Source organism: Bos mutus, chromosome 7 (genome assembly GCF_027580195.1).
Source record: "Bos mutus isolate GX-2022 chromosome 7, NWIPB_WYAK_1.1, whole genome shotgun sequence".
NCBI classification, from domain to species: Eukaryota; Metazoa; Chordata; class Mammalia; order Artiodactyla; family Bovidae; genus Bos; species Bos mutus.
The window spans coordinates 12,863,354-12,889,066 of NC_091623.1; the positions used below are offsets into that span (position 1 = coordinate 12,863,354).

Genomic DNA, 25,713 nt, shown 5'->3' on the forward strand with positions numbered 1-25,713 from the left:
TTCCTTGTATTCCACATTCCTTCCCTACTCTCCAACACATTTCACTTTTTCCATACAGTCTGACCACTTCTGTTGTTTACTTTCTTCCCTTCTTATTGTGATTATACTCCTCTTTCTATCCTAGTTGTTGCCTACATTGTCTTATATTGATGTTTAGTTTAACAAATTCAAATAAATAATTAGTTATGCAATGCCTATTATAGGCAAGACATACAAGATGAGTAAGAAGTAGTCTGCCACTTACAAATATTATATATCATTCTAGTAAGCAGGCTAATTCCAACACACACAATTATTTTCACACGTATATTTGGTTATTCTTAGCTACACCTGATGTCATTATTAGATTCTAAGATCGTCAGAGTGCTAGCATGCTGCAAAATTTGACTTTTCCACTGCCAGGAGACAGAAACTGGATTCTTATGATAACCTTAGTTATTGGTTCATTTTTTCCTGCAATGTTATACATATTTAATTACAGGATATAAATACATGAGCCCAAAGTTATTCTAAAAGGTTTTTATATATAAAATTAAATTTAAAAGTTTCTTCCATTAAAAGTTGAAATAGGAAGTTTTAAAAAGTGTGTATTTTTAAATTATACAAATAAAAAGGGACATTAATTTCAGGGGAAAGAAGTTCCTCAGCATTTGTATCCCTGAAATTCATGGAAGAGAGCTGGGAACTTTTATTAAAGCATATTAACAGGAAACATGTTTTCAAGATGGATTTGATCACAGTGAATGTAATGAGCACGGGAGAGAGGCATAAAAATTACAACAGTACTGGGCATGATACAAACTGAAAGAAGAAAAGAAATCACAAGGGACATCATATTAGGAACAAGAAAAACATTTCCAGAAAGTAAAATCACACACTTTCCCCTAAGCCATACTAAAGGGAGAAATTTCTCTCCTCTCCAAGGCCTCTGCCCCTCATTCCTCCCGTAATTTATTCTGCATTTTTGTTCATATTTATTCTCTTTCAGCATCTTCAATCTCCCCTACTCTTTTTACCTCCATCTACATACATGCTGAAATCTATGCTAAAAATAAAAATACAAAAATGCTAGGTCCTGTTCTGTGTTGTTAATCCTGAAACTACTATACACATCACCACATACCTCAACTATTCTTCATAACCCTGGAGCTGGAAAAATGGAACATAACAGTCCCCTAAATTTCATGTTCACTATTCCACTGAAACTGTTCTCCCCAAGAAGATCTAAGAAAACCTTAGTTCCCAATTCAGGAAAACTTTTTTTTTTTTAACTTATACCTGCTGCAGAATTTACTCTCTCCTTTGAACACCTTTTCTAGTTTCCATACATTATTCTTTCCTGATTACCCTCCTTCCTCTCTAGGTATTTTCTTTTGAGGCTCCTCTTTATCTGTTTACACTTAAATGTTGACCTTCCTCAGAGTCCCAACCCCAGGCCCTGTTCTTACTTGTCACACTGTACATTACTATAATTGTGGATACACGTCATTATACATTTGCTTAAGGCCACAGAATGTACAACACCAGAAATGAACTGTAATGTAAATTATGGACTTGGAGTGATTATAGTGTGTTAATGTAGGTTCATCAGTTATAACAAGGGTACCACTCTGGTGGGGAATGTTGATTATGGGAAGGCTATATATTGTGGAAGCAGGAGTTACATGGAAAATCTCTACCTTCTCCTCAATTTTGTTATGAACTGACTGAAAACTACTCTAAAAAATGAAGTATCAATTAAAAAAAAAAAAAACAAAGAGATCTTTGAAACAACGGGAAAAAAAGTCAGGACCCTGCTGGACTTAAGGCCCATAGTCATGGTTAGCTACACACAATGATCAGAAAAGCTTAGGATCTGGGCAATGTCCTGAAAGAGGGGATCCCTAGCTTTCCATCAGTTCTCAGAGGACCCCATGACTTAAAAATCATTAAGAATCACTCATTTATATAAAGCAGGCACCTCAAAAGGTACATGTAGTAGTTTTAGGGAAGAACATTAAAAACACTGAAAACAATGTACCTTTTGCATGTGCTAGACTTAAATGAAAATAAATATGGCCTAAAATATTTATGTGCCCTTTATTTACAATTTCTTTGATATCTACAACTAAGTAAAAATTACTTAAAATACCAAAACCACAGAGAAAGAGCTCCCCTGAATCTAAGAGCCACAGAAAAAGGAAGAGCAATAGCAGATCTAAGAGCTGCACCTACTGATAAAAACGACCAAAAAAACTGAAGTCTGACAGAAGCAAAAAGCCAAAGTATTCAGTGAATTATTATCAACCATCTACAGTACAAGGATAGGTTAGATTCATGAGGAAGGGAGTAAAAGAGAGATGGGTGCAAGAAACGGAATTAATTCTATAATGAAAAACTTAAAATCTTCATTTTGTTAGCCCACTAATCCAATATGGACAGACCTCTAACGTGGTTTCTTGTGTCACTTTATAGACATAATAGGAAACATATAAAATATAAGGGTGTCGATAAGTGGGGAACCTCAATTACATTCAGCAGTTAAGCATTTATAGTCTAGATCTAGATACCATAAAAACAGCTTATGTAAAATGAAAAACTGACTTTTAAAACATTATGTTACAAGACATCAGTCTTAAGCCCCAGGAAAAAGCACAATAGTGCTTAACTGCAATGAACCGTTATTCCAAATACAGGAAAAACTCTGAACCAAAGGCCCGCACCTGTTCCTGCCATACGTATTGGAGACTAACAAGGGAAACCCACAATCATAACTGACCAAGTGCGGTTCCATTCACCACGGGACTTCTAGTAAAGCACGTTTTCAGGAGAGAGATTACAAAGACGATGGCATTAAGTAACAGACCAGGAAACCACATCCACGGCACTGGAAGAGAACTTTTATTTTTGTTTTTTCCTTTTAAGTATGATGCTGAGAGATGAGTGTTTTAACATACTGAACAGGAAATGCTCCTAAATGAAGAAACTTTAAAAAAAAAAAGAAAAACCTTAGCTTTTCCATTTGAGTACCTAGACTAATGCTGCTGCAGAAAAGTCACAAACCTGGGTGTATTGGTGCTGCAATAAAATTTGCAAGTTCTGATATCAACTAGCCTTTAATACTGACTGATCATTTGTGTGTACATTCCTAGGCAGTTCTATCTCTGAATCTATCTAGAACTATTTCAAACTTTTTTAGACTATTCTGAAAATTCACCACCACCACCACCACCACCTTCAGAATCTTCAGGCTTAGATGAAGTCACAAGGGTGGGGCCCTCATGATGCAATTAGTGCCCCTACAAACACAGCCATCAGAGAGCTAGCCAGTCAGTCAGCATGTGCTTGCTCTGTCTCTCTCATTCTGATATGTGTGTGCTTTCTCTCTCTCTATCCATGTGAGGACACAGTAAGAAGGCAGCTATCTACAAGCCAGGAAGAGAGTTCTCATTAGAAACACATCATGCTTGGCAGATTGAACTCGGGACTTCTGGCCTCCAGAACTGTGAGAAAAGTAATTTCTACTGTTTAAGCCACCCAGTCTATGGTATTTTCTTATGGTAACCAGAGTTGACTAATACAAACTCATACTTAGAGCTGGAGAGTCCACATTGGTCACAATTACATCTTGACTTAATAGCAGTATCTTTAAGTTAACTACTTAATGCTGGTTTTGAGCTTGTTTTTTTTTATTGTTGTTGTTGTTGTTGTTGTTGTTGTTTTATAAGTGCTACCTTTCAGAAAATAATTGCAGAAAATGAAAAAGTATAAATGAGAAGCATAAAACCATAAACAGGTATGTGCAAGCCTAGTGAAATGCATCATCAATCTAATGAAAATGGAATAAAAGATACTTACCACCACCAAGAATGTAAGAATCCTGGTGGCTCCCCCAACGTGATGTTCTTTTCCCATCTTATCTAAAATGAATAAAATAGATATTAAACACTCCTAATAATACTTTCCCTACACATATGACAAAGCAATATTTTCCCTTTTAAAATATTAAGATAATATATAGGATTTTAATCATTTTCATGTTATTCTTTATCCAAGCTTTACAAATACTCATTTTATATTATAATTTGCTGACTGAATAATCTGAGAGAAGATGCCACCATTATTTTCCTGAATTTGCTTCCCACTGTGCCAGAATTTCAGAAGGTATTTCAGGATCTTAAGGCACATGAAAATCACAATTATTAACACCAATACGGAAATCAGCTATCACCACTAACCCAGACACTTGCAAGAACTTGGGCTTAATATGTACAGACTCCAAATTAAACTTGAAGGACTGAATTTGTGAATAAGTTTCTGATTTGAGAGGATGGAACTAAGAAGGCATATGTAAGAATTTTAAAAGATGGTGATATTGACTTTCCAACTATTTATATTTCAGATGAGTTGAAGTTCACTATAATAAAAATTTAAAACAAGGTCAATATTCTCAAAATTAAAAGTTCTGATTAAATGCTTTTTACAAATTAAATTTAAAAATCGCAAAGCTGAGTGTGTATTTATACAGTGCCTTTTCTAAGCACTGGATAGCATTAAGAAGAAAAGATGAAAATCTTTGCATTCGAGGAGATTACATTTTAGTAGGAAGGATTGTTGTTGTTTAGTTGCTAAGTCGTGTCTGACTCTTTGCGACCCCATGGACTAGCCTGCCAAGCACCTCTGCCCATGGGATTTCCCAGGCAAGAATACTGGAGTGGGTGGTTACTTCCTTCTCCACAGGATCTTTCTGACCCAAGGACTGAACCCACATCTCCTGCATTGCAGGTGGATTCTTCACCATTAAGGAGAAGCTCAGTAGGGAAAACGGACCATAACAAACGCACGCCCCTGCCCCATACCACACCCCGCCCCCGGAAAAGACTGCATTTATACTAGAAGGTGACAAATGCTATGGAGGAAAATAAAGCAGTGAAGGAGGATAAAGAGAACAGACAAACTGTAAGAAGTTATAATGTTAGCTAAGGTGATCCAGCTTCAAGAACAAAGAACCCTTATATGTAAGTATAGCTTTTAGTTTTTTAAATAACTAAAAAATAATTTAACAAAACTCCAATCAGTAAAATGTGCCCATTGGCCCTTACCACTACTAGGAAGCAAACAACTATGAATACTGACTGATTCAAAGAATTCTTTCCATCACCTACTACGGAAAAAGTTATCCCAATAGGATAAAAAAACAAAAATATTTTAAAATAAAAACTCATGACGTGATTCTAAACGTTAAAACACACACACAAAAAAAACCCTCTTTAAGGAAGAGATGTTAAACTTAAGCATAATTAAAATCACTGAAACTGACAGCATTTTTACAGTGCTTATGCACACAAAGTATAAATCAATGAAAACTCTGATGTAAAAAAGTTATTTGCTCTCAAAAACCAGAGAAATTCTCTGAAGATTAGAAAATTATGCATGTGATAGCCATTTTAAGGGATAAAGTGAAACTCTAAGAGTTAATCAACTTAAATTTATAAAGTATAAACATAAACAATGAACCAGAACATGTTATATAAATGGAAGCCAGACCCTAACTTGAATTCTCCAAAGTAGTAACATTCAAAATTTTTTAAAAATCTATGCTACCTTTTATCTGAAAATTTCAGGTGATTAGTATTTTATCTTTTTTGGTTCATGAAAAATAAGAAATGGTACTTAATGTGTCTTATGAGAAATAAAGCTCTGACATCCTGCTGAAGTTATAATTTAGTCAAAAACCTGTGTCTCATCTTTTCTCTCAATCTTTTCTCTTACCATCTTTTCCCAAGTCCATGTCTTCTTGAAAGGGCATAATGATGCACCTCACAGATGTGCCCCAGACATACTAATATTCCTAATCCCTAGAATCATCCTAAGCATATAAACAGGAAGTTTTTCAAAGTACAGTCTTTACGTTTCATCTCAGCTCATCTTGACTTTACTGAACACAACTGTGAAATACTTAAAAGGAGAATGTGAGATGACTTTATGAAGAGTCAAAGCGGCATGACTAGGTCTGAATGACAGACTGTGCTAGAGGTTATTAGACTCACGGTCTAACAAGAGTCCTGCTCCACCACATCACCAACTAAGCAGTCATTTTCTTGTACTTTCACAACTTCCACAGCCAGTCATCAGATGTTTCAGGAGATAAGGTACTCTAGGAAAACACCTATATGATTATATTTGATATGGTCTTCTGTAAGAGGAAGTCTGAAGATAATGTATTTGTATTTTAAACAGTATGACATCTTATTACTCCTAAGAGAAACAAAATGTTTCATAAACATCATCTCTTTCATCCTCAAAATATTATTTTCTATATCATGAGTGAAGTTCACCTTTCTCACTTTATTATTATTTTTTTTATATTTCCTATCTCCTTTATTAAATGATGTCTTTTCCCCTCGAAGCAAGCCCATTAAAACTGTAAAGCATTTCCATTTAAGAGGAAGCTTATGGCTAACAATCTTTTGCAAATTACTCAATCAGAGAATTCCAGGGTGTTTCTCCAGGAAAATATTTTCTTCCCTGTCCACGTTAGAGTGATGCTCTGTTACAGGTGTTGCTGAGGTTACAGAAACTTGGACAGAATTTAGAATGTAAACAAGCCATGTCAGCACATGAATGTGAAAGAAGTAAAATGTCATAAAAAAATGGGAGGGAAAAAAGAAAAACCATTGTGCTCCACGTAGTTTAGAAAGGGTACTCAGTTCCATTTATGGTGCTAAAGAGCCCCAATCCCTAGTTCCAAATTCCATGTTTAAAATCTGAAACCTCAGCTTCTAAGCTAGGAAAATTATATTGGTTACTTGGTTACTATTATTTTTTATTGATATTTAAGATACCAGAAGTATAATCTAAAGGGCCTCCTTTCTTACTTCCATCATGCTGCAATAACAAAACACTGAGACAATGACCAAAACCTAGAAAGATGTGTGACATTTCTTTCTAAATTATTCAAACACATCAAAGCCAGAAGCCTTAGTTGTTTTAATATGGAGAAATGCAAAAGCACTAAAAAGTCAAAACTATAGTACTCCAGCTAGTGCCACTACCAATGAAAAAATTACAAGAAGTAGGCTACTCTGACCATAATGAGTTATTTGGTGAAATACTGAACTTGAAAGGGGATATTACATTTGAAATTATCCTTTTGTGTGGAGAATTCTGACCCTGAAAGACCTGGGAGCTTCCTTAAAGTTATGTTCTGACTAAATATTATATGCTTGATTTAAAGAAAAAAAATAATGTAATTTAACTTGCATCTAATCTCTTTTCACTGTCATTCATTAATCAACTCTGAAACAATATTAGAGGTAAAGGTTTACTATAAATGTTTTAACAGTCTTTGCCTCTGCTTTTTAACTTGGCCTTCCCAATACTTTCAGTCTACTACTGCAAGTCTTAGCTTTGATTACCTTCTATATCATGAGTGAAGTTCACCTTTCTCACTTTAAATTGCAAGTCTGTGGAAGAAACAGCTAAAACTTTGGTCAAACATATTTAAGTTAACACAAAAGTCATCCTTTCACAGTTATTCAGGGAACAACAACCAATGTGCAAGCTATTTACGAAGAGGAGATGGTTCTACACAGGAATATGTTTCCATAGTGAATGGTAGTCTTTTGCCTCCAAACTAATTACTATTCTTGTTACATGCGTGCTTAGTCGTGTCCAACTCTTTGTGACCCCATGGGCTGTAACCCGCCAGGCTCCTCTGTCTATGGGATTTTCCAGGCAAGAATACTGGTTGGGTTGCCATTTTCTTCTCCAGGGGATCTTCCCAACCCAGGGATCAAACCCATGTCTCCTGCATTGGCAGGTGTATCCTTTACTGCTGAGCCACCTGGGAAGCCCCAAATACTACTCCAGATAATACTCATTTAGAGAAAGCATGAGATGGTATTCAGGAAAACAGAACCTGATCTAGAGAAAACTTTGTCACATTTACTGCGGCATTGTTACAAACAATGAAAATTAGAAATGACGTGAAAAATATTCACAAACAGTGAATGCAAAATAAAATTTACTACTTAAACACCCAGAACAGTGTGTAATCATTAAAGAGAATAAGATAAATCTATATGGAAAAAGGGCTATCATAGACTGGTTTTTCAAATGAGATTAAGAAAGGCTACAGAATAATACATACAGTATAAAACCTTTTCTGTTTAAACATATGTGTGAATATGTATGTATGAACTTGGTTGTATGTATATTAAAAAAATGACACCAAACTTATAACTATTATCTCTGGAAAAAGGTAAAGGACTTCCATTTTGAAGTCATATTCATATGTATAATTTTTTTAGCAAACATAATGATGGATGAGGTTGAGGGATAGCCAGAAAACACCTCTAAATGTCAAAAGTCGCTTTAGAAACAATTCTTCTGCTGTCTATGAAGAGGCATTTTCTGTTGTACTGAGTTTCATGGGCTTCAGGCTTGTTTAGGTGCTTAAATGGTATCTATGCAAATAATTTCTCTCTATTTTTTCTTCTTGTATTATTGCAGCCTCTGTATGTTTTCCCTAGTCCTTAGGCTTTTGCTCTTTAAATCACCCACCTCCCTTCCTTCCATCATCAGTCCAGCTAAAAGCTGTATTCTCCTGTAACCTTGTAAATTGGAAGGCCAATGCCTACCACCATACTTTACATCTAAGGGCCTGGTCTGTGATTAGGCAGTGTCGCTGTAATATGATCTACTGTTTTCAGCATTTCTATATAAATGCAGAGCCAAACACTGAATCATGAATGAACGGTATGCTGGCAAGAATAAGATATGCCATATGATTTATAAATGAAAATTATAAATTTTAATGAACCTACTCTCTGATATAGCAATTCTTATAGGAATTTATTAATATGGTCACATGTGCAAAGTTACATATAAAACAGTTTTCAATGAAACATCATTTGTAATTGAAAAAGACTGGACACAATATAAATGTCCATTAGTAAGGGGACTGGTAAACTATACTATGGCACAGGTCATAGAATGAAAAATGCTACAAGCACAAAAAGAGAATATTTATAAAGTTTAGCAAACTGACAGAAAACAATTGAAGTCAAGTAAAACAAAAATCAAAGCACAGTGTGTATAATAAAGAATCTGTGATACACACACACATACACACACATATACTTATTATTTCAGCATTATTTGCTCTGGCAAGGTATATAGTCATTTACCTATTACCTCTCAGCCCCACACCCACCCTCCTATATCCTCCATTCTATACTCAGTACTTGGATTCTGAAAATTACATTTCCTAGGCTCCTAGCCAGCTAGTTTCCCTTAAGTTCTATCAGGAGATACTAGTAGGAGATCAAAGGGCAGGAGGAAGAAGAGAAGCTGCCTGCCCCTGGCTCCAAAAGAAAAGTGGCTGCTTGTTGCAGAATCAGCAACAAAGTAGAGGTGGGGCAATTCTGGATGCTGGTAGCACCTTTTTGGGGGGTGGGTTCTAGCTTTGTCAGTCGGAGAAGGCAATGGCACCCCACTCCAGTACTCTTGCCTGGAAAATCCCATGGATGGAGGAGCCTGGTGGGCTGCGGTCCATGGGGTCGCACAGAGTAGGACACGACTGAAGCGACTTAGCAGCAGCAACAGCAGCTTTGTCAGTGTGGGACCACTTCAGAGGATCTAGATCTACTTCAACAGCATCGCCAACAGCACAGCAATACATCCGAAGCTCATGAAATCCAAACTTTACAGAGTATTCCTAAGTCCTTTCATACTTTTTGAAAACCAGTATTACAAAAATTAATATCATAAAATAATAAAGCTAGTTCCTATATTAAGAAAAGAATCTAAATGCCTATGTATAGGCTTCCCTGGTGGCTCACATGGTAAAGAATCTGCCTGTAATGCAGGAGACCTGGAGTCAATCCCTGGTTGGGGAGATGTTTGTTCCTAGAAAAATTCCTGAGACTTCTAAGTTAAATATAATCTACTGTTTATACTAATTTTCTAACACCATCCATGAATAGAAGTATAGGTGCAGCTATACACTAAATGTAATAAAAGTTAAAACTTTTACATTCTAATTTTAAAAATTAAAGCAAACAGATGTACAACAGGAAGAAAAATGTGACTGCACTCTGAAGGAGATGTAATTCAAAACTGTGCTATTCAATGTGGTACTCATTAATCACATGTGGCTCTTTACATAGAATTAATTGAATGTTCTTCGATTTCTCTAGCCACTTTTTAAGGGCTCTGTTGTCACATGTGACTAGTGGAGAACTTACTAAACAGCAGAGATTAGAGATCATTTCCATAATCGGAAAATTTTAGTGAATAGTGCTGTTCTGCTTTAGAAGGAATGCAGAAGTCTTTATAAAAGAAATTTTTTTCTTGGGAAATTGGGAAAACTCCTTGATGGATCCTTCATATTTCTGGCCCAGAAAGGCAGAGGCTCTTAGAAATGGTTTGAAAGTAAAGAACAGATAGCTAATATTCTACATAGTAAAACAACAAAGATTTAGGAGGTTGCTAATAGTCTCCAGGAAGGAGTAGTCTGGGGGTCTGGGAGTATTCAGAAAAGGAGCAATTGGGAAAGTTGTGAGGACTCAACAAGACAAAAGGCAGAAGGAGTCTTCAGGACAACAGCTGGTGAGAAATTCTCTATGGCAAGAAGACCAAAGAACTTAAGGATAGTTGTGTCTAATCTCCGAGCCAATTTTGTTGCTTATACTGTACTTAATCAACACTTAATAGTCTTCAGTTTTCCCCTAACTTTCAGTAAGAATCCTTCATGTCCAAGACCAATGCGTTCGTGGGGCTTTAGGCTATGAGGGCAACAGGAAAGCTGAGGCAAAGAAAAGGCATCAGCCATAAGGAAGAGTAGCAGCGCTGCAATGCTGAGTGACGGCAGGAAATTACAGCAAGGGAAACATAACAACCTCCCCCCTTCTTGTAAGCCCCAGAGATATGAAAGAGGACCTGAGACAATCTGTCACATTAGGGTTTGAGTTGGAGTCATTTTGGCAGAAAAGGTAACCCTAGGAAGTAGGGGGGTTGTGGGCTATCCAGGTGACAGACACTTGGAGCTATATGGCACACAGGCGATATATTTATATTGTTGTTGTTCAGTCGCTAAATTGTCTCTGATTCTTTGCAACCCCACAGACTGCAACACACCAGGCTCCCCTGTCCTTCAGTATCTCCTGGAGTTTGCTCAGATTCATGCCCACCGAGTTGGTGACGCTATCTAACCATCTCATCCTCTTTTACAGTTTTATTTTTAAAGAAATAAACTACACAAGATAGAAAAGAATTTTCAAAATAGCACTTTTGAGTACTTACCACATGCCAGGTCTTTCAAGTTATTTCATATGTACTAACTCATTTAAACCTCAGCACAACTTTAAAGTATTACTATGATTATCTTTTTTTCATAATTGAGAAAATGGAATAAGTAAATACGATTTAGAACACAATTCATATCCAGCAGTGTGGCCCCACAGTCATTGCTCTGACCCATTATACTATGTTGTTTCCAAGTCAAAGTTCAAGAAACATGCAAGGAAATCACTACTATTATTTCCTCTCTTCACATAGATGAAAAAATAAACAGAACAGAATTTTTGAGTCTATGGAGTTCAATAATTTAGCATTCCTAACAAAATCTGAAGAAGCCACCCATTAGATGTCTTTAAGCTTCTATTTCTGGCTACCTTACTGGCTGCTGCTAAGTCGCTTCAGTCATGTCCGACTCTGTGCGACCCCATGGACTGCAGCCGACCAGGCTTCTCAGTCCATGGGATTCTCCATGCAAGAACACTGGAGTGGGCTGCCATTTCCTTCTCCAATGCATGAAAGTGGAAAGTGAAAGTGAAGTCGCTCAGTCATGTCTGACTCTTAGCGACCCCATGGACTGCAGCCTACCAGGCTCCTCCATCCATGGGATTTTCCGGGCAACAGTACTGGAGTGGGGTGCCATTGCCTTCTCCCACCTTACTGGCTAATTTATGGCAAATAAGGGTTAATAATAAAGTATAAACAAGGTAAAATTATTAAGAAGAGAAAATCTGGATCTCTGCAACACTCTTTTTTATTTGCCTCATTCTGAGGCACAAATGCCATGTAAAATTTCAGGAATAAACAGGAATTATCTTATCTAAAATGGAACAATATAATCCAGCAAAAAGATAGTTTTTAATGAGTCCAAAGTAACATTTAGGATTTAGCCATGGTTTGGAATCTATGATGAATCAGAGATAACAGTGAGCTTGTCAATACAACCTGGCTAGACAAATGTTTTAATTTTTATTGTTAGTCCAATGATATCACTTTTAACTAGGAAAAAAAATTGCTGGACTAATGAGTGTCCTACTATTTTGACTGATAACCAAAGCTACCAAAAGCAATCAAATTTCTGACAGGCTAAGCTAAGGGCACTATCAGAAAGGCAAGCCCAAGTGAGAACTTAGATGCTGAGATTCACATCTTACTTGCTCAGATGATGCCTGGAGTTCCAACCTGACCTTCTCACAACTTAGTCCAGATGGCAAACCCACACAAAATGAAAGAGGTGGCCCAGCACAAAAAACCCTGCTGACAAGGGCTCACTAATGTCACAGTCATCCATATCCTCACTCATCCTGAGGAAGAAAGCCGAAACTGGAAGAAGCATTCTACTTCACCTAGAACCAGAGTAAGAACATTGAATAATTGGTGCCACATTGAGTAACTGGTGCCACTTCAGTCATTTCCTTTTTATCACAAATATCCAATTCAAATAAGTCTCATTTTTTAAGTTCCCTGTTTAACAGTACTGAATTAGGTAAAAATCTAGTATAGCGTAAGAATTAGGTAAGATGGTCCTTTACTACACAATTGACTCAAGAAGTCATTCTACAACATGCTGATAGTGCTAAGTTGCTTCAGTCGTGTCTGACTCTGCAACCCCAAGGAGCCTGCCAGGCTCCTCTGTCCATGAGATTCTCCAGGCAAGAACACTGGAGTGGTTGCCATGCCCTCCTCCAGAGGATCTTCCCAGCCAGGAATCGAACCCGCGTCTCCTACATCTCTTGCATTGGCAGCTGGGTTCTTTACCACTAGCGCCACGTGGGAAGTCCCATTCTACAACAAGCAGTCCTAAATCTTCCAGACGATCCAAGTGAAAGTAGAGAGAAAGCCATGCTAAATAGGATATAAAGCTGTAAAAGATTACACTGTCCATAGTTTAAGAGGATGGGTACAACCATTCACACAGACACTACAGTACAAACCTCTTTTACTTAAAAGAATAAAAGTTCCCTTTTGCCGAGATGATAAGTCCAAGCTTCCTGGCAGAATATGTAAAGGCTTTCATGTTAAGAATGCACAATCAGCACGGAGAGGTGGAGCCCTGAGAAAGCTTTCCTAGAAAAAGCTACCTCTGAGCTAATCAAGGAGAGAAGGGGAGGAGATTTTAGGCAGTGAATACACTGACTAAAGCTCAGATGAGAGACGCCTTCTGGTATGTACAGACAGACACAAGCAGCTGGTATGATGGAAACTTAAAGCATGAAGGAGGACAATATAGCAAGCTATTAAAATTTTACCAACTGAAATTACAGTCAACGGTCCCTATCTGCAGGTTCCACATCCACAGATTCAAACAACCATGGGTAGAAAATACTTGGAAAAAAATGTTCCAGAAAGTTTCAAAAAGTTGAAGTTGCTCCCAATGGGCAACTATTTACATATCATTTACATTGTATTTACAACTATTACACAGCATTTGCACTGTATTAGGTATTATAAATAACCTACAGATGATTTAAAATACACGCAAAAATGAGTGTAGGTTATAGGCAAACACTGTTTTACATAAGGGACTTGTGCTGTTTTACATAAGGGACTTGATCAACTGTGGATTTTGGCATCCCCGGGGGAGGGGAGCCGGGTCCTGGAATCGATCCCCAGTGGATATGGAGGGATGACTGTATCTAGAACTCTAGGGTGTACTCAGCAGTGGCCTATTACAAATCTACCTCCAAACTTTCATTTTAAAATCAAGATAATTTTAACTATACAAATATATATGTGTGTGTGTGTGTGTTTGTGTATATTTGTTTTAAAAAACCCTACAAATATTTTTTATTGCAGGATAAAAATTCCTTTTTGAATACTTTAACATTCACACTCCCACAAACAACTACTTTGGAATGTATATTCTTTCAGACCTTTTACTTTACTTCACGTTCATAAATATGTACCCACAAAAATATATACTATTGCCTTATGTTCAATGGTTTTCATGTAACTCTCCTGGGGATCACATACACCCATCTCCAAAGTCCAGTAATACTGTATATCTTCCTGGTGACAGGAGTTTCTTTTCAGCTTAACCGATTCCTCTTGTGAAATCAAACCAGACTGATAATGGAGAAATCCTCAGTTTTGTATTCCAAATGCAAGCGGAGACAATAAAATCATGGTAAATACTTGTTTAAAAATGTGCAAATCTCTTCTGAAATTATACTTTTATTTTTACCAAATAGCACTAGAAAACGTCGTATTTCCATTTTCCATTGAGTTCAGAAGCATATCTGTAAGTACAGTATCTAGTTACCTGCTTAATCTACATAACTTATTTGAATCCAAATATCTGAATGTCCTTAAATAAGTTAGCAACACTTTTTTTGTTTGATGAAATGATTATGAATGTTGGCAAGAAAAAACAGATTCAGAAAGTTGAGCCAATTCAAAACAATTCTTTATCTAGGAAAAGTGATCAGTAACTCCTTTCATCAAGTTTTCAACTGCATTAAAACAAAAGTTTAAAATCTCCATAACTGACTTTAGTTTCTTTTAAATATAAGTTGGCAGTGATTAAGAATATAATTATTAAAAGTATCCTGTTTGCAATCTCTGTTGCTTCCTTTGGAACATCAAAGTGATTGTGACTCAGAAAGGTTATAGACCAAAGTCTTCTAATTTACAATTTAATCAGGAATAGATATGTTAAACTTGTTTTGATTTAAATATACTTTGAAATCACATTTTTATTACACTGCATAAATTCCTTCTATGGTAAAACAACTGACTTAAGTTCTGAGCATACCTCTCAATTTTCTTACTTGCAAATAGGCCCCAATGGTTCACATATACTAATTAATTAATTTAATTAGATTGGGGGGATACGTGTGTTTATTTACTTGTGTGCTTGTTGGGGGATAGTGAATCTCAAGAAGGCTGTACCTCAGGCAGGGACTTTGGTCAAAGGGTTGCCTGTCATGTCCCTGATCTTGTAGAGGCAAACTCATGAGATCACTAGAGACAACATAATTTTGATCAGCACTGTCCCACAGAAATATAATCACAGGCCACAAATGAGAGCCACGGATATAATTTAAAATTTTCTAGTAACTACTTTTAAAAAGAAAAATAACACTAGTAATTTTATTTTACCTAATATATCCAAAATATTATCCTGTCAATGTGATCAAATTTTTAAAATTATTCATATTTTGTATTCTTTTTTTCACATCAAGTCTTCAAAATCCAGTGTGTAACTTCATATTTATAGCACTTCTCAATTCGATCAGTCATATTTCAAGTGCTCACAAAGCCATAGTTAGGCAGTGGCTACCATACTGGACAGCACAGAAACAGAGGGAAAAACGGGGGCTTTGGAATTAACATGGACCTAAGATTTGAATCATAAGGGATCTGATTTAGGTCATACCTGAATGATCTAGTGGTTTTCCCTACTTTCTTCAATTTAAGTCTGAATTTGGCAATAAGGAGTTCATGATCTGAGCCACAGTCAGCTCCCGGTCTTGGATCATGGAAAAAGCAAGAAAGTTCCAGAAAAACATCTATTTCTGCTTTATTGACTATGCCAAGGCCTTTGACTGTGTGGATCACAATAAACTGTGGAAAATTCTTCAAGAGATGGGCATACCAGACCACCTGACCTGCCTCTTGAGAAATCTGTATGCAGGTCAGGAAGCAACAGTTAGAACTGGACATGGAACAACAGACTGGTTCCAAACAGGAAAATGTATACGTCAAGGCTGTATATTGTCACCTTATTTATTTAACTTATATGCAGAGTACATCATGATAAACACTGGGCTGGAAGAAGCACAAGCTGGAATCAAGATTGCCGGGGAGAAATATCAATAACCTCAGACATGCAGATGACACCACCCTCACGGCAGAAAGTGAAGAGGAACTAAAAAGCCTCTTGATGAGAGTGAAAGAGGAGAGTGAAAAAGTTGGCTTAAAGCTCAACATTTAGAAAATGAAGACCATGGCATCTAGTCCCATCACTTCATGGGAAATAGATGGGGAAACAGTGGAAACAGTGTCAGACTTTATTTTTCTGGGCTCCAAAATCACTGCAGATGGTGACTGCAGCCATGAAATTAAAAGACGCTTACTCGTTGGAAGAAAAGTTATGACCAACCTAGATAGCATATTCAAAAGCAGAGACATTACTTTGCCAACAAAGGTCTGTCTAGTCAAGGCTATGGTTTTTCCTGTGGTCATGTATGGATGTGAGAGTTGGACTGTGAAGAAAGCTGAGCACTGAAGAATTGATGCTTTTGAACTGTGGTGTTGGAGAAGACTCTTGAGAGTCCCTTGGATTGCAAGGAGATCCAACCAGTCCATTCTGAAGGACATCAGCCCTGGGATTTCTTTGGAAGGAATGATGCTAAAGCTGAAACTCCAGCACTTTGGCCACCTCATGTGAAGAACTGACTCACTGGAAAAGACTCTGATGCTGGGAAGGATTGGGGGCAGGAAGAGAAGGGGACGACAGAGGATGAGATGGCTGGATGGCATCACTGACTCGATGGACGTGAGTTTGAGTGAACTCCGGGAGATGGTGATGGACAGGGAGGCCTGGCGTGCTGCGATTCATGGGGTCACAGAGAGTCGGACACAACTGAGCGACTGAACTGAACTGAAGTGAAGGTTTGAATCCTAGTTCAATAACTTACTAAGCTGTGTGAGCACAAACTAGTTATATGAACTCCCTGAGTCTTGTAGTTCTTATCAGTAAATCAGAAATAATGCCAGATGCCTTGCAAATTTCTTAGAACTATAGATAATATGCTCACACATAATATAACTCAGTAAAGTCCTCCTCTTCCTCATTATTATATAAATTGAAGAAGAAAAGGTAACACTGTATGAAAGCTAAAATTTGAGGTTTAAAAATTGTGAAGGAGAAAAATAGAAACAAAAACTTGAAGCAAGATTATCAAAATCTTTTCTAACTTAAGTTCCGTCATCAACCCACTATTATCTATACAAAATAAAAACAAAAACCATATTTTCCAAAACTGTGAATAATGCCAAAATAAAATATTTCTAAAACTAGAGATATGATGGTGTTTGCCTTTTAAAGCAAATATGCTTTCTTGATTATTGTTGCTGAGATTACTATTAGTTTCTATTTCTCAGGGGGGAGAAATGGCTAGAAAGTTGAGTAGAAAGTTATTTGCACGGAAATGGCATTTTGAGATACTGCAAATGCTTCCAATAATCTACAAAGACTACATTATGCATTTGGATAACTGAACATTCACAATTTTCAGATAACTGTTACATTTTATTTTTCATTCACTTATATAGGATATCAAAATACAATACAGAAAATATACATAACATACCTCTGATAAAAATGTTTGGGCCGATTTCTGAGCTCCTACATGGAGCAGATACTCATATACATAGAGTGCTAACCTGGGAAAAGAAAAAAATATTTATTGAGAAGAGGTATATTTAAAATTCACTCTTTAAACAATGCATACACCTTTTCATTACAAAAGTATTTTTCACACTAACAGTGACAGAAAATCAACTCTTCCAACATCTTTTCAATGGGAGTTTATACATGTATGTTCAGAAAGAACTTTAATTAAAATAGGACACAAAAAAATAAGGCATATTGTATCTTTTGGCAAGAAACACCTAAATAAGGATTATTTTTGTCTTGTATCATCTAATTTTTCATACCCTAAGTTCTCTTTTGTACTTAATATGAATTATAAATTTAAAACCAAACATTAATAATTCCCATAAGCTATATTAAGGTATAATTATTAGTATAATAAATAATTGGACTTTTAAAACAACACTATATCCTTCCATCTTTCTAGTGAATGTTATTATAAACTTCAGCTGTTTACACATCCATATGCCAAAATGGATGTTGAACATCCACTGTAATATTTGTTCAGCACTTTCTCCTCCTTAGATGTTATTGTTAAACCAACAATATTTTAGTTTATAACAAACTCAAATTACCTGCAAATCACAGCATTAAGTAAACTTTAAAGATACTAGATTATATTAGGCATTTGGGGACTTACAATTCAAAGGTTAACACAAAAGTACATATAAATTCATCACTCAAATACAGAATATTAAGTATGCACTATCCACTTATAGTACTCTCATTAACTAGTGGATTCAGAATTTTAAGCTAGACCATGTGGCTCAATTTTAGTTAAGCTGTTAACAAAATATTATTCATAAACCCAAATTAGTCTGCGGCAGTATTTTTAATGATCTCTTGGACCAATGCCCAGATAGCTCACAACACTTCAGTTTCTGCCACACTGTATTTACCAATATTGAGCCAGGTTTACAGTAAACAAAACAATGTAACAATAACCACAATTCTGTGCAGCCACACCATTTATCTTGCCAAATGAATTTATGATTGTTAAAGACTGATGGCATTTGCAAAAATGAGTATTTTCTTCATGGTTATGAAAACATAACATGTACTTGTAATGAAAAGGGAAAGCCTGTATATAATCATTGCTCTGTCCATTTAATTATTTCTCCATTCCCAAACTGTCAGACCCTTAAGATGAGAATCATTCTGTAGTTACTAAGCACCACGAATAAATACATGTTAAAGTTACTCATAGATGAAAAGCATGTTGTTGACAGTGAGTTTAGGAATATAATTTAGAAATATCTATTCTCTTCAAGTTGAATGCCATCTTCTAGGTCGGTGCTTCTCAACTCATCTTCTGCCCTAACACAGCTGAGGCACATGTCACATCCCTGTGTGATGCTCCATGGGGAAGGTTCATTCCCAACATACATTATATGGGATACGGGAACTGAAATGTTCCTGGAGTTTCAAACAAACAAACCCCAGTGGTGATTCTTATCACACGTTCTTCACACACACATATTCCACATACCCTGTCCCTCTAGTAACTGCGTTCAACCCTATCACATGATGCCCTGACCATGATGGCAGGTTTCATCTTGAAAGAGAAAATATCTGTGAATTTCGCCTGGAGAGACCAAAGCCTCAAAATTGCCTGCCAGTGGCATCATGGCCTTCCTGCTATTGCCCTAGAGCCTCATGTTATTCCTTCGGGTTGTAAAATCTTGGGCCTAGAGCCAAACCAGTGGTGAAGGCTAGAAAAGAAAGCCAGGTCCAAGTCAAGGGCCCAGTGGTAAGGATGTTCCACCAAGGTGGAGAAGCTGAAAGTTGAGAGGCTCTGAGTGAAGCGGGGGCATGGTGGTGGATCCAGGGGTGGCGATGGGGCAAGAGAACTGACCGCAGAACAGCCAAGGCCAGGGCTCGGCTTAGCTGTGTCCTTGCAATACAAACCATTCCTTAAAGTTGAGCAAGCCACTTCCTTGGAATCTCTTCTTTGTAATATTAAAGAAGATAATATATTTCTTATATGTTTCTCCCAGTTAATTAGGTAACAAAAAGTGTATCTCTTTATGAGTAGAATTTAAAGCAACATCTCCCCTCTTTGAATGACTCCAGGACAGTGATTCTAAAAGATGTATTGGTGGGGACAGAGAATCAATGAGAGGAAGGGGTTTCAAACTATAAAGCTAAAGATTCTGAAGCATCTTCCTAGGTGTGTGCCTGTCCTCCTATCCTTCAAATCTCAGCTGTAGCAGCACATCATATTTTTACCAACAGAGTGATAAAACAGGACAGGGCTGAGAAAATCTACCTACAACGCCGCCTAAAGTATCCTAACGTTCTATCACCTCCCTGGAACAAAATGAATGCTTCCCAGGCAGTCAGGACCTATGCTCTGGAAAGAGTGGCAGGGACCATCACACAGGTGAACAATTAATCAACTCCACTGCCATGGTGACTGTGGAATACATCACTAGCAAATCTCCGAATTTTAACTACCATCTCTGTATATGCTTGCTAAGTCGCTTCCGTCATGGTGTCCAAGTCTGCAACCCCATGGACTATAGCCTGCCAGGCTCCTCTGTCCATGGGGATTCTCCAGGCAGGAATCCTGGAGTGGGCTGCCATGCCCTCCTCCAGGGGATCTTCCCAACCCAGGGATCAAACCTGCGTGTCTCGTACCTCCTGCACTGGCAGGTGGTTCTTTTTTTTTTTTTTAATTTTATTTTTAAACTTTACAATATTGTATTAGTTTTGCCAAATATCGAAATGAATCCGCCACAGGTATACCCGCGTTCCCCATCCTGAACCCTCCTCCCTCCTCCCTCCCCTACCCTCCCTCTGGGTCGTCCCAGTGCACCACCCCAAGCATCCAGTACCGTGCATCGAACCTGGACTGGCGACTCGTTTCATACATGATATTATACATGTTTCAATGCTATTCTCCCAAATCTCCCCACCCTCTCCCTCTCCCACAGAGTCCATAAGACTGATCTATACATCGGTGTCTCTTTTGCAGTCTCGTACACAGGGTTATTGTTACCATCTTTCTAAATTCTATATATATGCGTTAGTATCCTGTATTGGTGTTTTTCTTTCTGGCTTACTTCACTCTGTATAATAGGTTCCAGTTTCATCCATCTCATTAGAACTGAGTCAAATGTATTCTTTTTAATGGCTGAGTAATACTCCATTGTGTATATGTACCCCTAGCGCTACCAGGGAAGCCCGCTTCTGTGCACAGGATTTTCCAAACCCATCTCTTTAGTCCAATCCTCTCTACCAAGCTACAAACCAGCTTCTCCAAATCAGTTTGAAATTTCTAGCAAGGCAGTTCTCTCTTAACTTGACCACGTCCAGTGTTAAATTCACCTTCTCCGCCTGTTTACAGTACCCATGCTCACTTTCAAGGAAACATAATTTCTGAGTCTCAGTTTCCTCATTTGCAAAATGGGAAGGATACTTTCCTTGCAGTGCTGTTGAAAGGATTGGAGAGCACAGCAAATAGTAACAATGACTGCAACAGTTTAAGCTAACTATGTCACATATTACATTGCCAAGCTAATTATGTCGCAGCTAATTCTGTCACGTATTACCAAGTCACCAATGCCACAGTCGTGCCCACAGTTGCCATTCCTTTCACTCCTCCCCTGCTCCTGAAGGACCACGAAGCACCACAGTGACAGAACGGATACTGTTGATCTCCATTAGCTTCCTACAGAGGCATTAGGGTCACCAGAAATAAGAGCCTTCAGATGGTTCTGAGGGAAAAGCCCTGGAATAAATTAATTTTATATGAAGACAAATGTTTCCAGGGGAGTGGGGAGTGATACCTGTCCATCCGTGCATGTGAATCACAGCTTGGTCCCTTACCCAGTGACATGAGATCACCAAACACTTTATTCAGATTCAATTTCTATTGAACAGTGAAAATCTAAAGGTAAATACTGAATGTACAAATATTTTAAATGCGTACACTGTCATATTAACATGTTCCTTTTCCTTTTTAGGATCTTTAAGAAATTTATCTACTTTTGAAAAAGCACAGAGTGGCTACTTAATCTAGTGGCTCATGAAATGGAAGTGAAAGTTGTTAGTCACTCAGTCATGTCTGACCCTCTGTGATCCCATGGGCTGTAGCCCTTCAGGCTCCTCTGTCCATGGAATTCTCTAGGCAAGAATACTGGAATGGGTTGTCATTCTATTCCAGGGGATCTTCCCAACCCAGGGATCGAACCCAAGTCTCCCACTTTGCAGCCAGACTCTTTACTGCTTGAGCCACCAGGGAAACCCCAGTGTCTTATAACGTAATTCAATTACATAGGAAAAAAAAAAAAATCATGCACCTAATCTGCTTCCAGAAAGCAGACACGCTTTTTTTTTTAAACACTGATTAACAAAAAAGTATATCAAAGGTTCATGGATCATATATCTTTTTCATTTCATTCTAAATTTCAAATAGATATCAATGACTGAGTTAACAAAATCATGTGACCAGCAACTCTAGAGAGAGACCCAAATCTGAAATAACTCAAGACCTGCTTTACTCCCTGGTTACTGCAGGCACTACACTTTTAAATTAAGAGCAAAGACAGAGGTTACAAACGGAGGAACACTGAAAACAGCTAAAGCCTGAGCCCACTTGGCACTGCCCTCAAAACACCAATTACATATCAGCTACAAATGTGATGCACATTCAGTTCACCGTCTGCAAGTTACACACATATATACTCACGGGGCCATAGGAGCAGGACAGAAAAGGCACTGACAAAACTTCACAATTCAAATTCTATCAATCTCCAATTCTGATGGAGTGAAATCTATTTCAACTAGGCTTCATGGATTCAAAATCTCTAGTAAGTTGGGGTGGACCAAGTTTACAGTTTAATTTTTTAAACTGTTTACAAAAGGAAAGGGGGTAATTCCAATCACATTTTATTTGGTACATAATTCTAACAAACGTAGATTTTTTTATGAGTCACAAAATATATAATTAGAAGCAAATTAAAGATATATAAAAATGAAAAAATACAAAAAGATGTTAAAACTTTGACGATCCCTCCAAAAGAACCAAATAAAACTAAAAAGCAATAATGGACTGAGAAAAATGGATATATGACCCACAGGACAACAAAAAGCTAACATGCTTAATACATTCTGCTCATATACTATGACCTGCCAGAACACGAAAATCTTAGTTTTTAAATAATGAGCAAGGATGGACGTTAAAGGCCAAGTAAGAAGAATGGCTACCGATGGCCAGTAAATAATCCTAAGGAAAAATATTCAACCTCCCAGCCATAAATAATATTTTAAAATTTCACCAATGTAGAAAAGACTCTACAAACATTAAAGCATTCAGTGCCTAAACGGTAAAATATGGAAGTGTAAGTCTACAAGTGAAAAACAGAGGACGCAGAATAGCTTACATGGTACACTCCCATTATTCAACTTCTATGCAGAGTACATCCTGAGAAACGCTGGGCTGGAAGAAGCACAAGCTGGAATCAAGATTGCCAGGAGAAATATTAATAACCTCAGATATGCAGATGACACCACCCTTATGGCAGAAAATGAAGAGGAACTCAAAAGCCTCTTGATGAAAGTGAAAGTGGAGAGTGAAAAAGTTGGCTTAAAGCTCAACATTCAGAAAACGAAGATCACGGCATCTGGTCCCATCACTTCATGGGAAATGGATGGAAAAACAGTGGAAACAGTGTCAGACTTTATTTTTGGGGGCTCCAAAATCACTGCAGATGGTGACTGCAGCCATGAAATTAAAAGACGCTTACTCCTTGGAAGGAAAGTTATGACCAACTTAGATAGCATATTCAAAAGCAGAGACATTACTTTGCCAGCAAAGGTCCATCTAGTCAAAGCTATAGTTTTTCCAGTGGTCATGTATGGATGTGAGAGTTGGACTGTGAAGAAAGCTGAGCGCCAAAGAATTGATGCTTTTGAACTGTGATGTTGGAGAAGACTCTTGAGAGTCCCTTGGACTGCAAGAAGATCCAACCAGTCCATTCTGAAGGAGATCAGCCCTGGGATTTCTTTGGAAGGAATGATGCTAAAGCTGAAACTCCAGGACTTTGGCCACCTCATGCAAAGAGTTGACTCATTGGAAAAGACTCTGATGCTGGGAGGGATTGGGGGCAGGAAGAGAAGGGGATGACAGAGGATGAGATGGCTGGATGGCATCACTGACTCGATGGACGTGAGTCTGAGTGAACTCCGGGAGTTGGTGATGGACAGGGAGGCCTGGCGTGCTGCGATTCATGGGGTCGCAAAGAGTTGGACATGACTGAGTGACTGAACTGAAGTGAACTGAAGTATACTACACATACACATGTATATTCTGCCAGAGACAGTTCATATACATACAGGCACAGGAGCAACAAGTGTCACCCTCCAAGCTTCCCCCTCTGGTGAAAACATACGTAACCAAACAATATCTTTTATTGTAGGATTTTTTTATCACTAGGGAGTGGGAGCCTAGGATAAGAGGCAGACTTTTTTTTAACTGCATAAACATTCTTCTGTTTGCTTATTTACCCAGTACTTCTATTACCTGTTTTAAAAGAAAAAAAAGGAGTAAATGGGAAAAAATTAAAATAATAAACCTTTTGTAACCTCTGACCTAGTAATTTTTATTCTAAAAAACTGTTTTAAAGAATTAATCAGAAATCCAAACAATTTATAATGAAGTTTATGGCAAAAGTGTAGCAGTGAAACACTGGTAACCTAAATATCTGATGAGAGAAATAATTAGATTGTAACATATGCAGGTAATGGGAAAATACATTTTTGAAGATGTTTAATGAAATGAAAAAATGTTCATAATTCATTGTTAAAAGTGCGAGAATGTATATACACAAATATACCATACTACATGTAGAAAAAGAGATGGAAATTTGAGTTATAGCTACTGGTAAAAACATTAATAGCTGTAAGAAGAAACAGATGATGAGCAACTAATATGGATGTGGTGGAAACAATAAATAAAACATAAAACCAGTATGGTCTAATTAGACTAGGAGCAAACACCCCCATGCCTCCTTCATAAGGCCTGAGGACAACTCTCGTAATAGCACTGTCTTTATTACATACATATCATTATTAATCATAATTAATAATCATAATGTTAGCTTTGGGTCTCCAGTAAAAGATCATACTTTGTGCCATTCATGCTGCATAAAGACCCAAGATATGTGGCCAGATAAAAATATTAAACCGCTGATGTTTTCTGCAAACATTTTTTCCCCAGTTTGTTGTCTGATTTAATTTTGGTCAGGTTTTCTGGGGCTTCCCTGATAATTCAGTTGGTAAAAAGAATCCACCTGCAATGCAGGCGACCCCGGCTCCGTTCCTGGGTAGGGAAGATCCGCTGGAGAAGGGATAGGCTACCCACTCCAGTATTCTTGGGCTTCCCTTGTGGCTCAGCTGGGAGAGACTGCACCTGCAATGAGGGAGACCTAGTTCGATCGCTGGGTTGGGAAGATCCAGTATTCTGGCCTAGAGAATTCATACAGTCCATGTGGTCGAAAAGAATCGCAAAATGTATACAACTGAGCGACTTTCACTTTGTGGGGCGGGGGAGGAATGGGGTGGAGAGCAGAGAGGGGTGACACATTTAGATACTTTTGATTAAACTTTATATGTAGAAATAACTATTAATAATATGAAAATAAAAATTCTAAACTTCATAGAAAATGGGCAGAAGCAATAAGAAACATCACAACTAATTTTGAAACATGGAAAACATTAAACCTTACTGGGAATCAAACAAATACATATTAAAGCAACAATGGGATTTAAATTCTTAATTAAATAATATGTAAAAAAAATGGATATTCAAATACTACTGATGGCAATAAACTGGTACAGTTTTCAAAACCAATTTGGCAGTAAGTATAAATCAACAACTTGCTAAAAAAGTTCACACACTTTGATCCAACAATATAATACCATTACTTGAGAGTCTAGCCTAAAGAAATTTTCCCAAATGTAGAAAAACTTAATACACAGAACTTTTTAACCAAAGAACATGTAGAACAATAAAAAATAAAAAAATAAATAGGAAAGTGGCTGCATCTGTA

At 37.4% G+C, this 25,713-nt stretch overlaps 1 protein-coding gene across 7 annotated transcripts in view; it reads right to left on the minus strand.

The window, feature by feature from the left end:
• SSBP2 (single stranded DNA binding protein 2) overlaps window positions 1-25,713 on the minus strand; it is a 318,494-nt gene that overhangs the window by 208,187 nt on the left and 84,594 nt on the right. For 4 of the 7 annotated variants that reach the window (XM_070373069.1, XM_070373070.1, XM_070373068.1 and 1 more), the window contains exons 2-3: window positions 17,598-17,670; window positions 3,838-3,899 (exon numbers count right to left, since the gene is read on the minus strand). In XM_070373069.1, the coding sequence (XP_070229170.1) occupies window positions 3,838-3,899; window positions 17,598-17,670 (135 nt within the window). Of the gene's footprint in view, window positions 1-3,837; window positions 3,900-6,029; window positions 6,149-12,434; window positions 12,642-17,597; window positions 17,671-25,713 lie in introns of those variants that run through there. The other 3 variants (XM_070373073.1, XM_070373072.1, XM_070373074.1) reach the window with 3 other exon arrangements.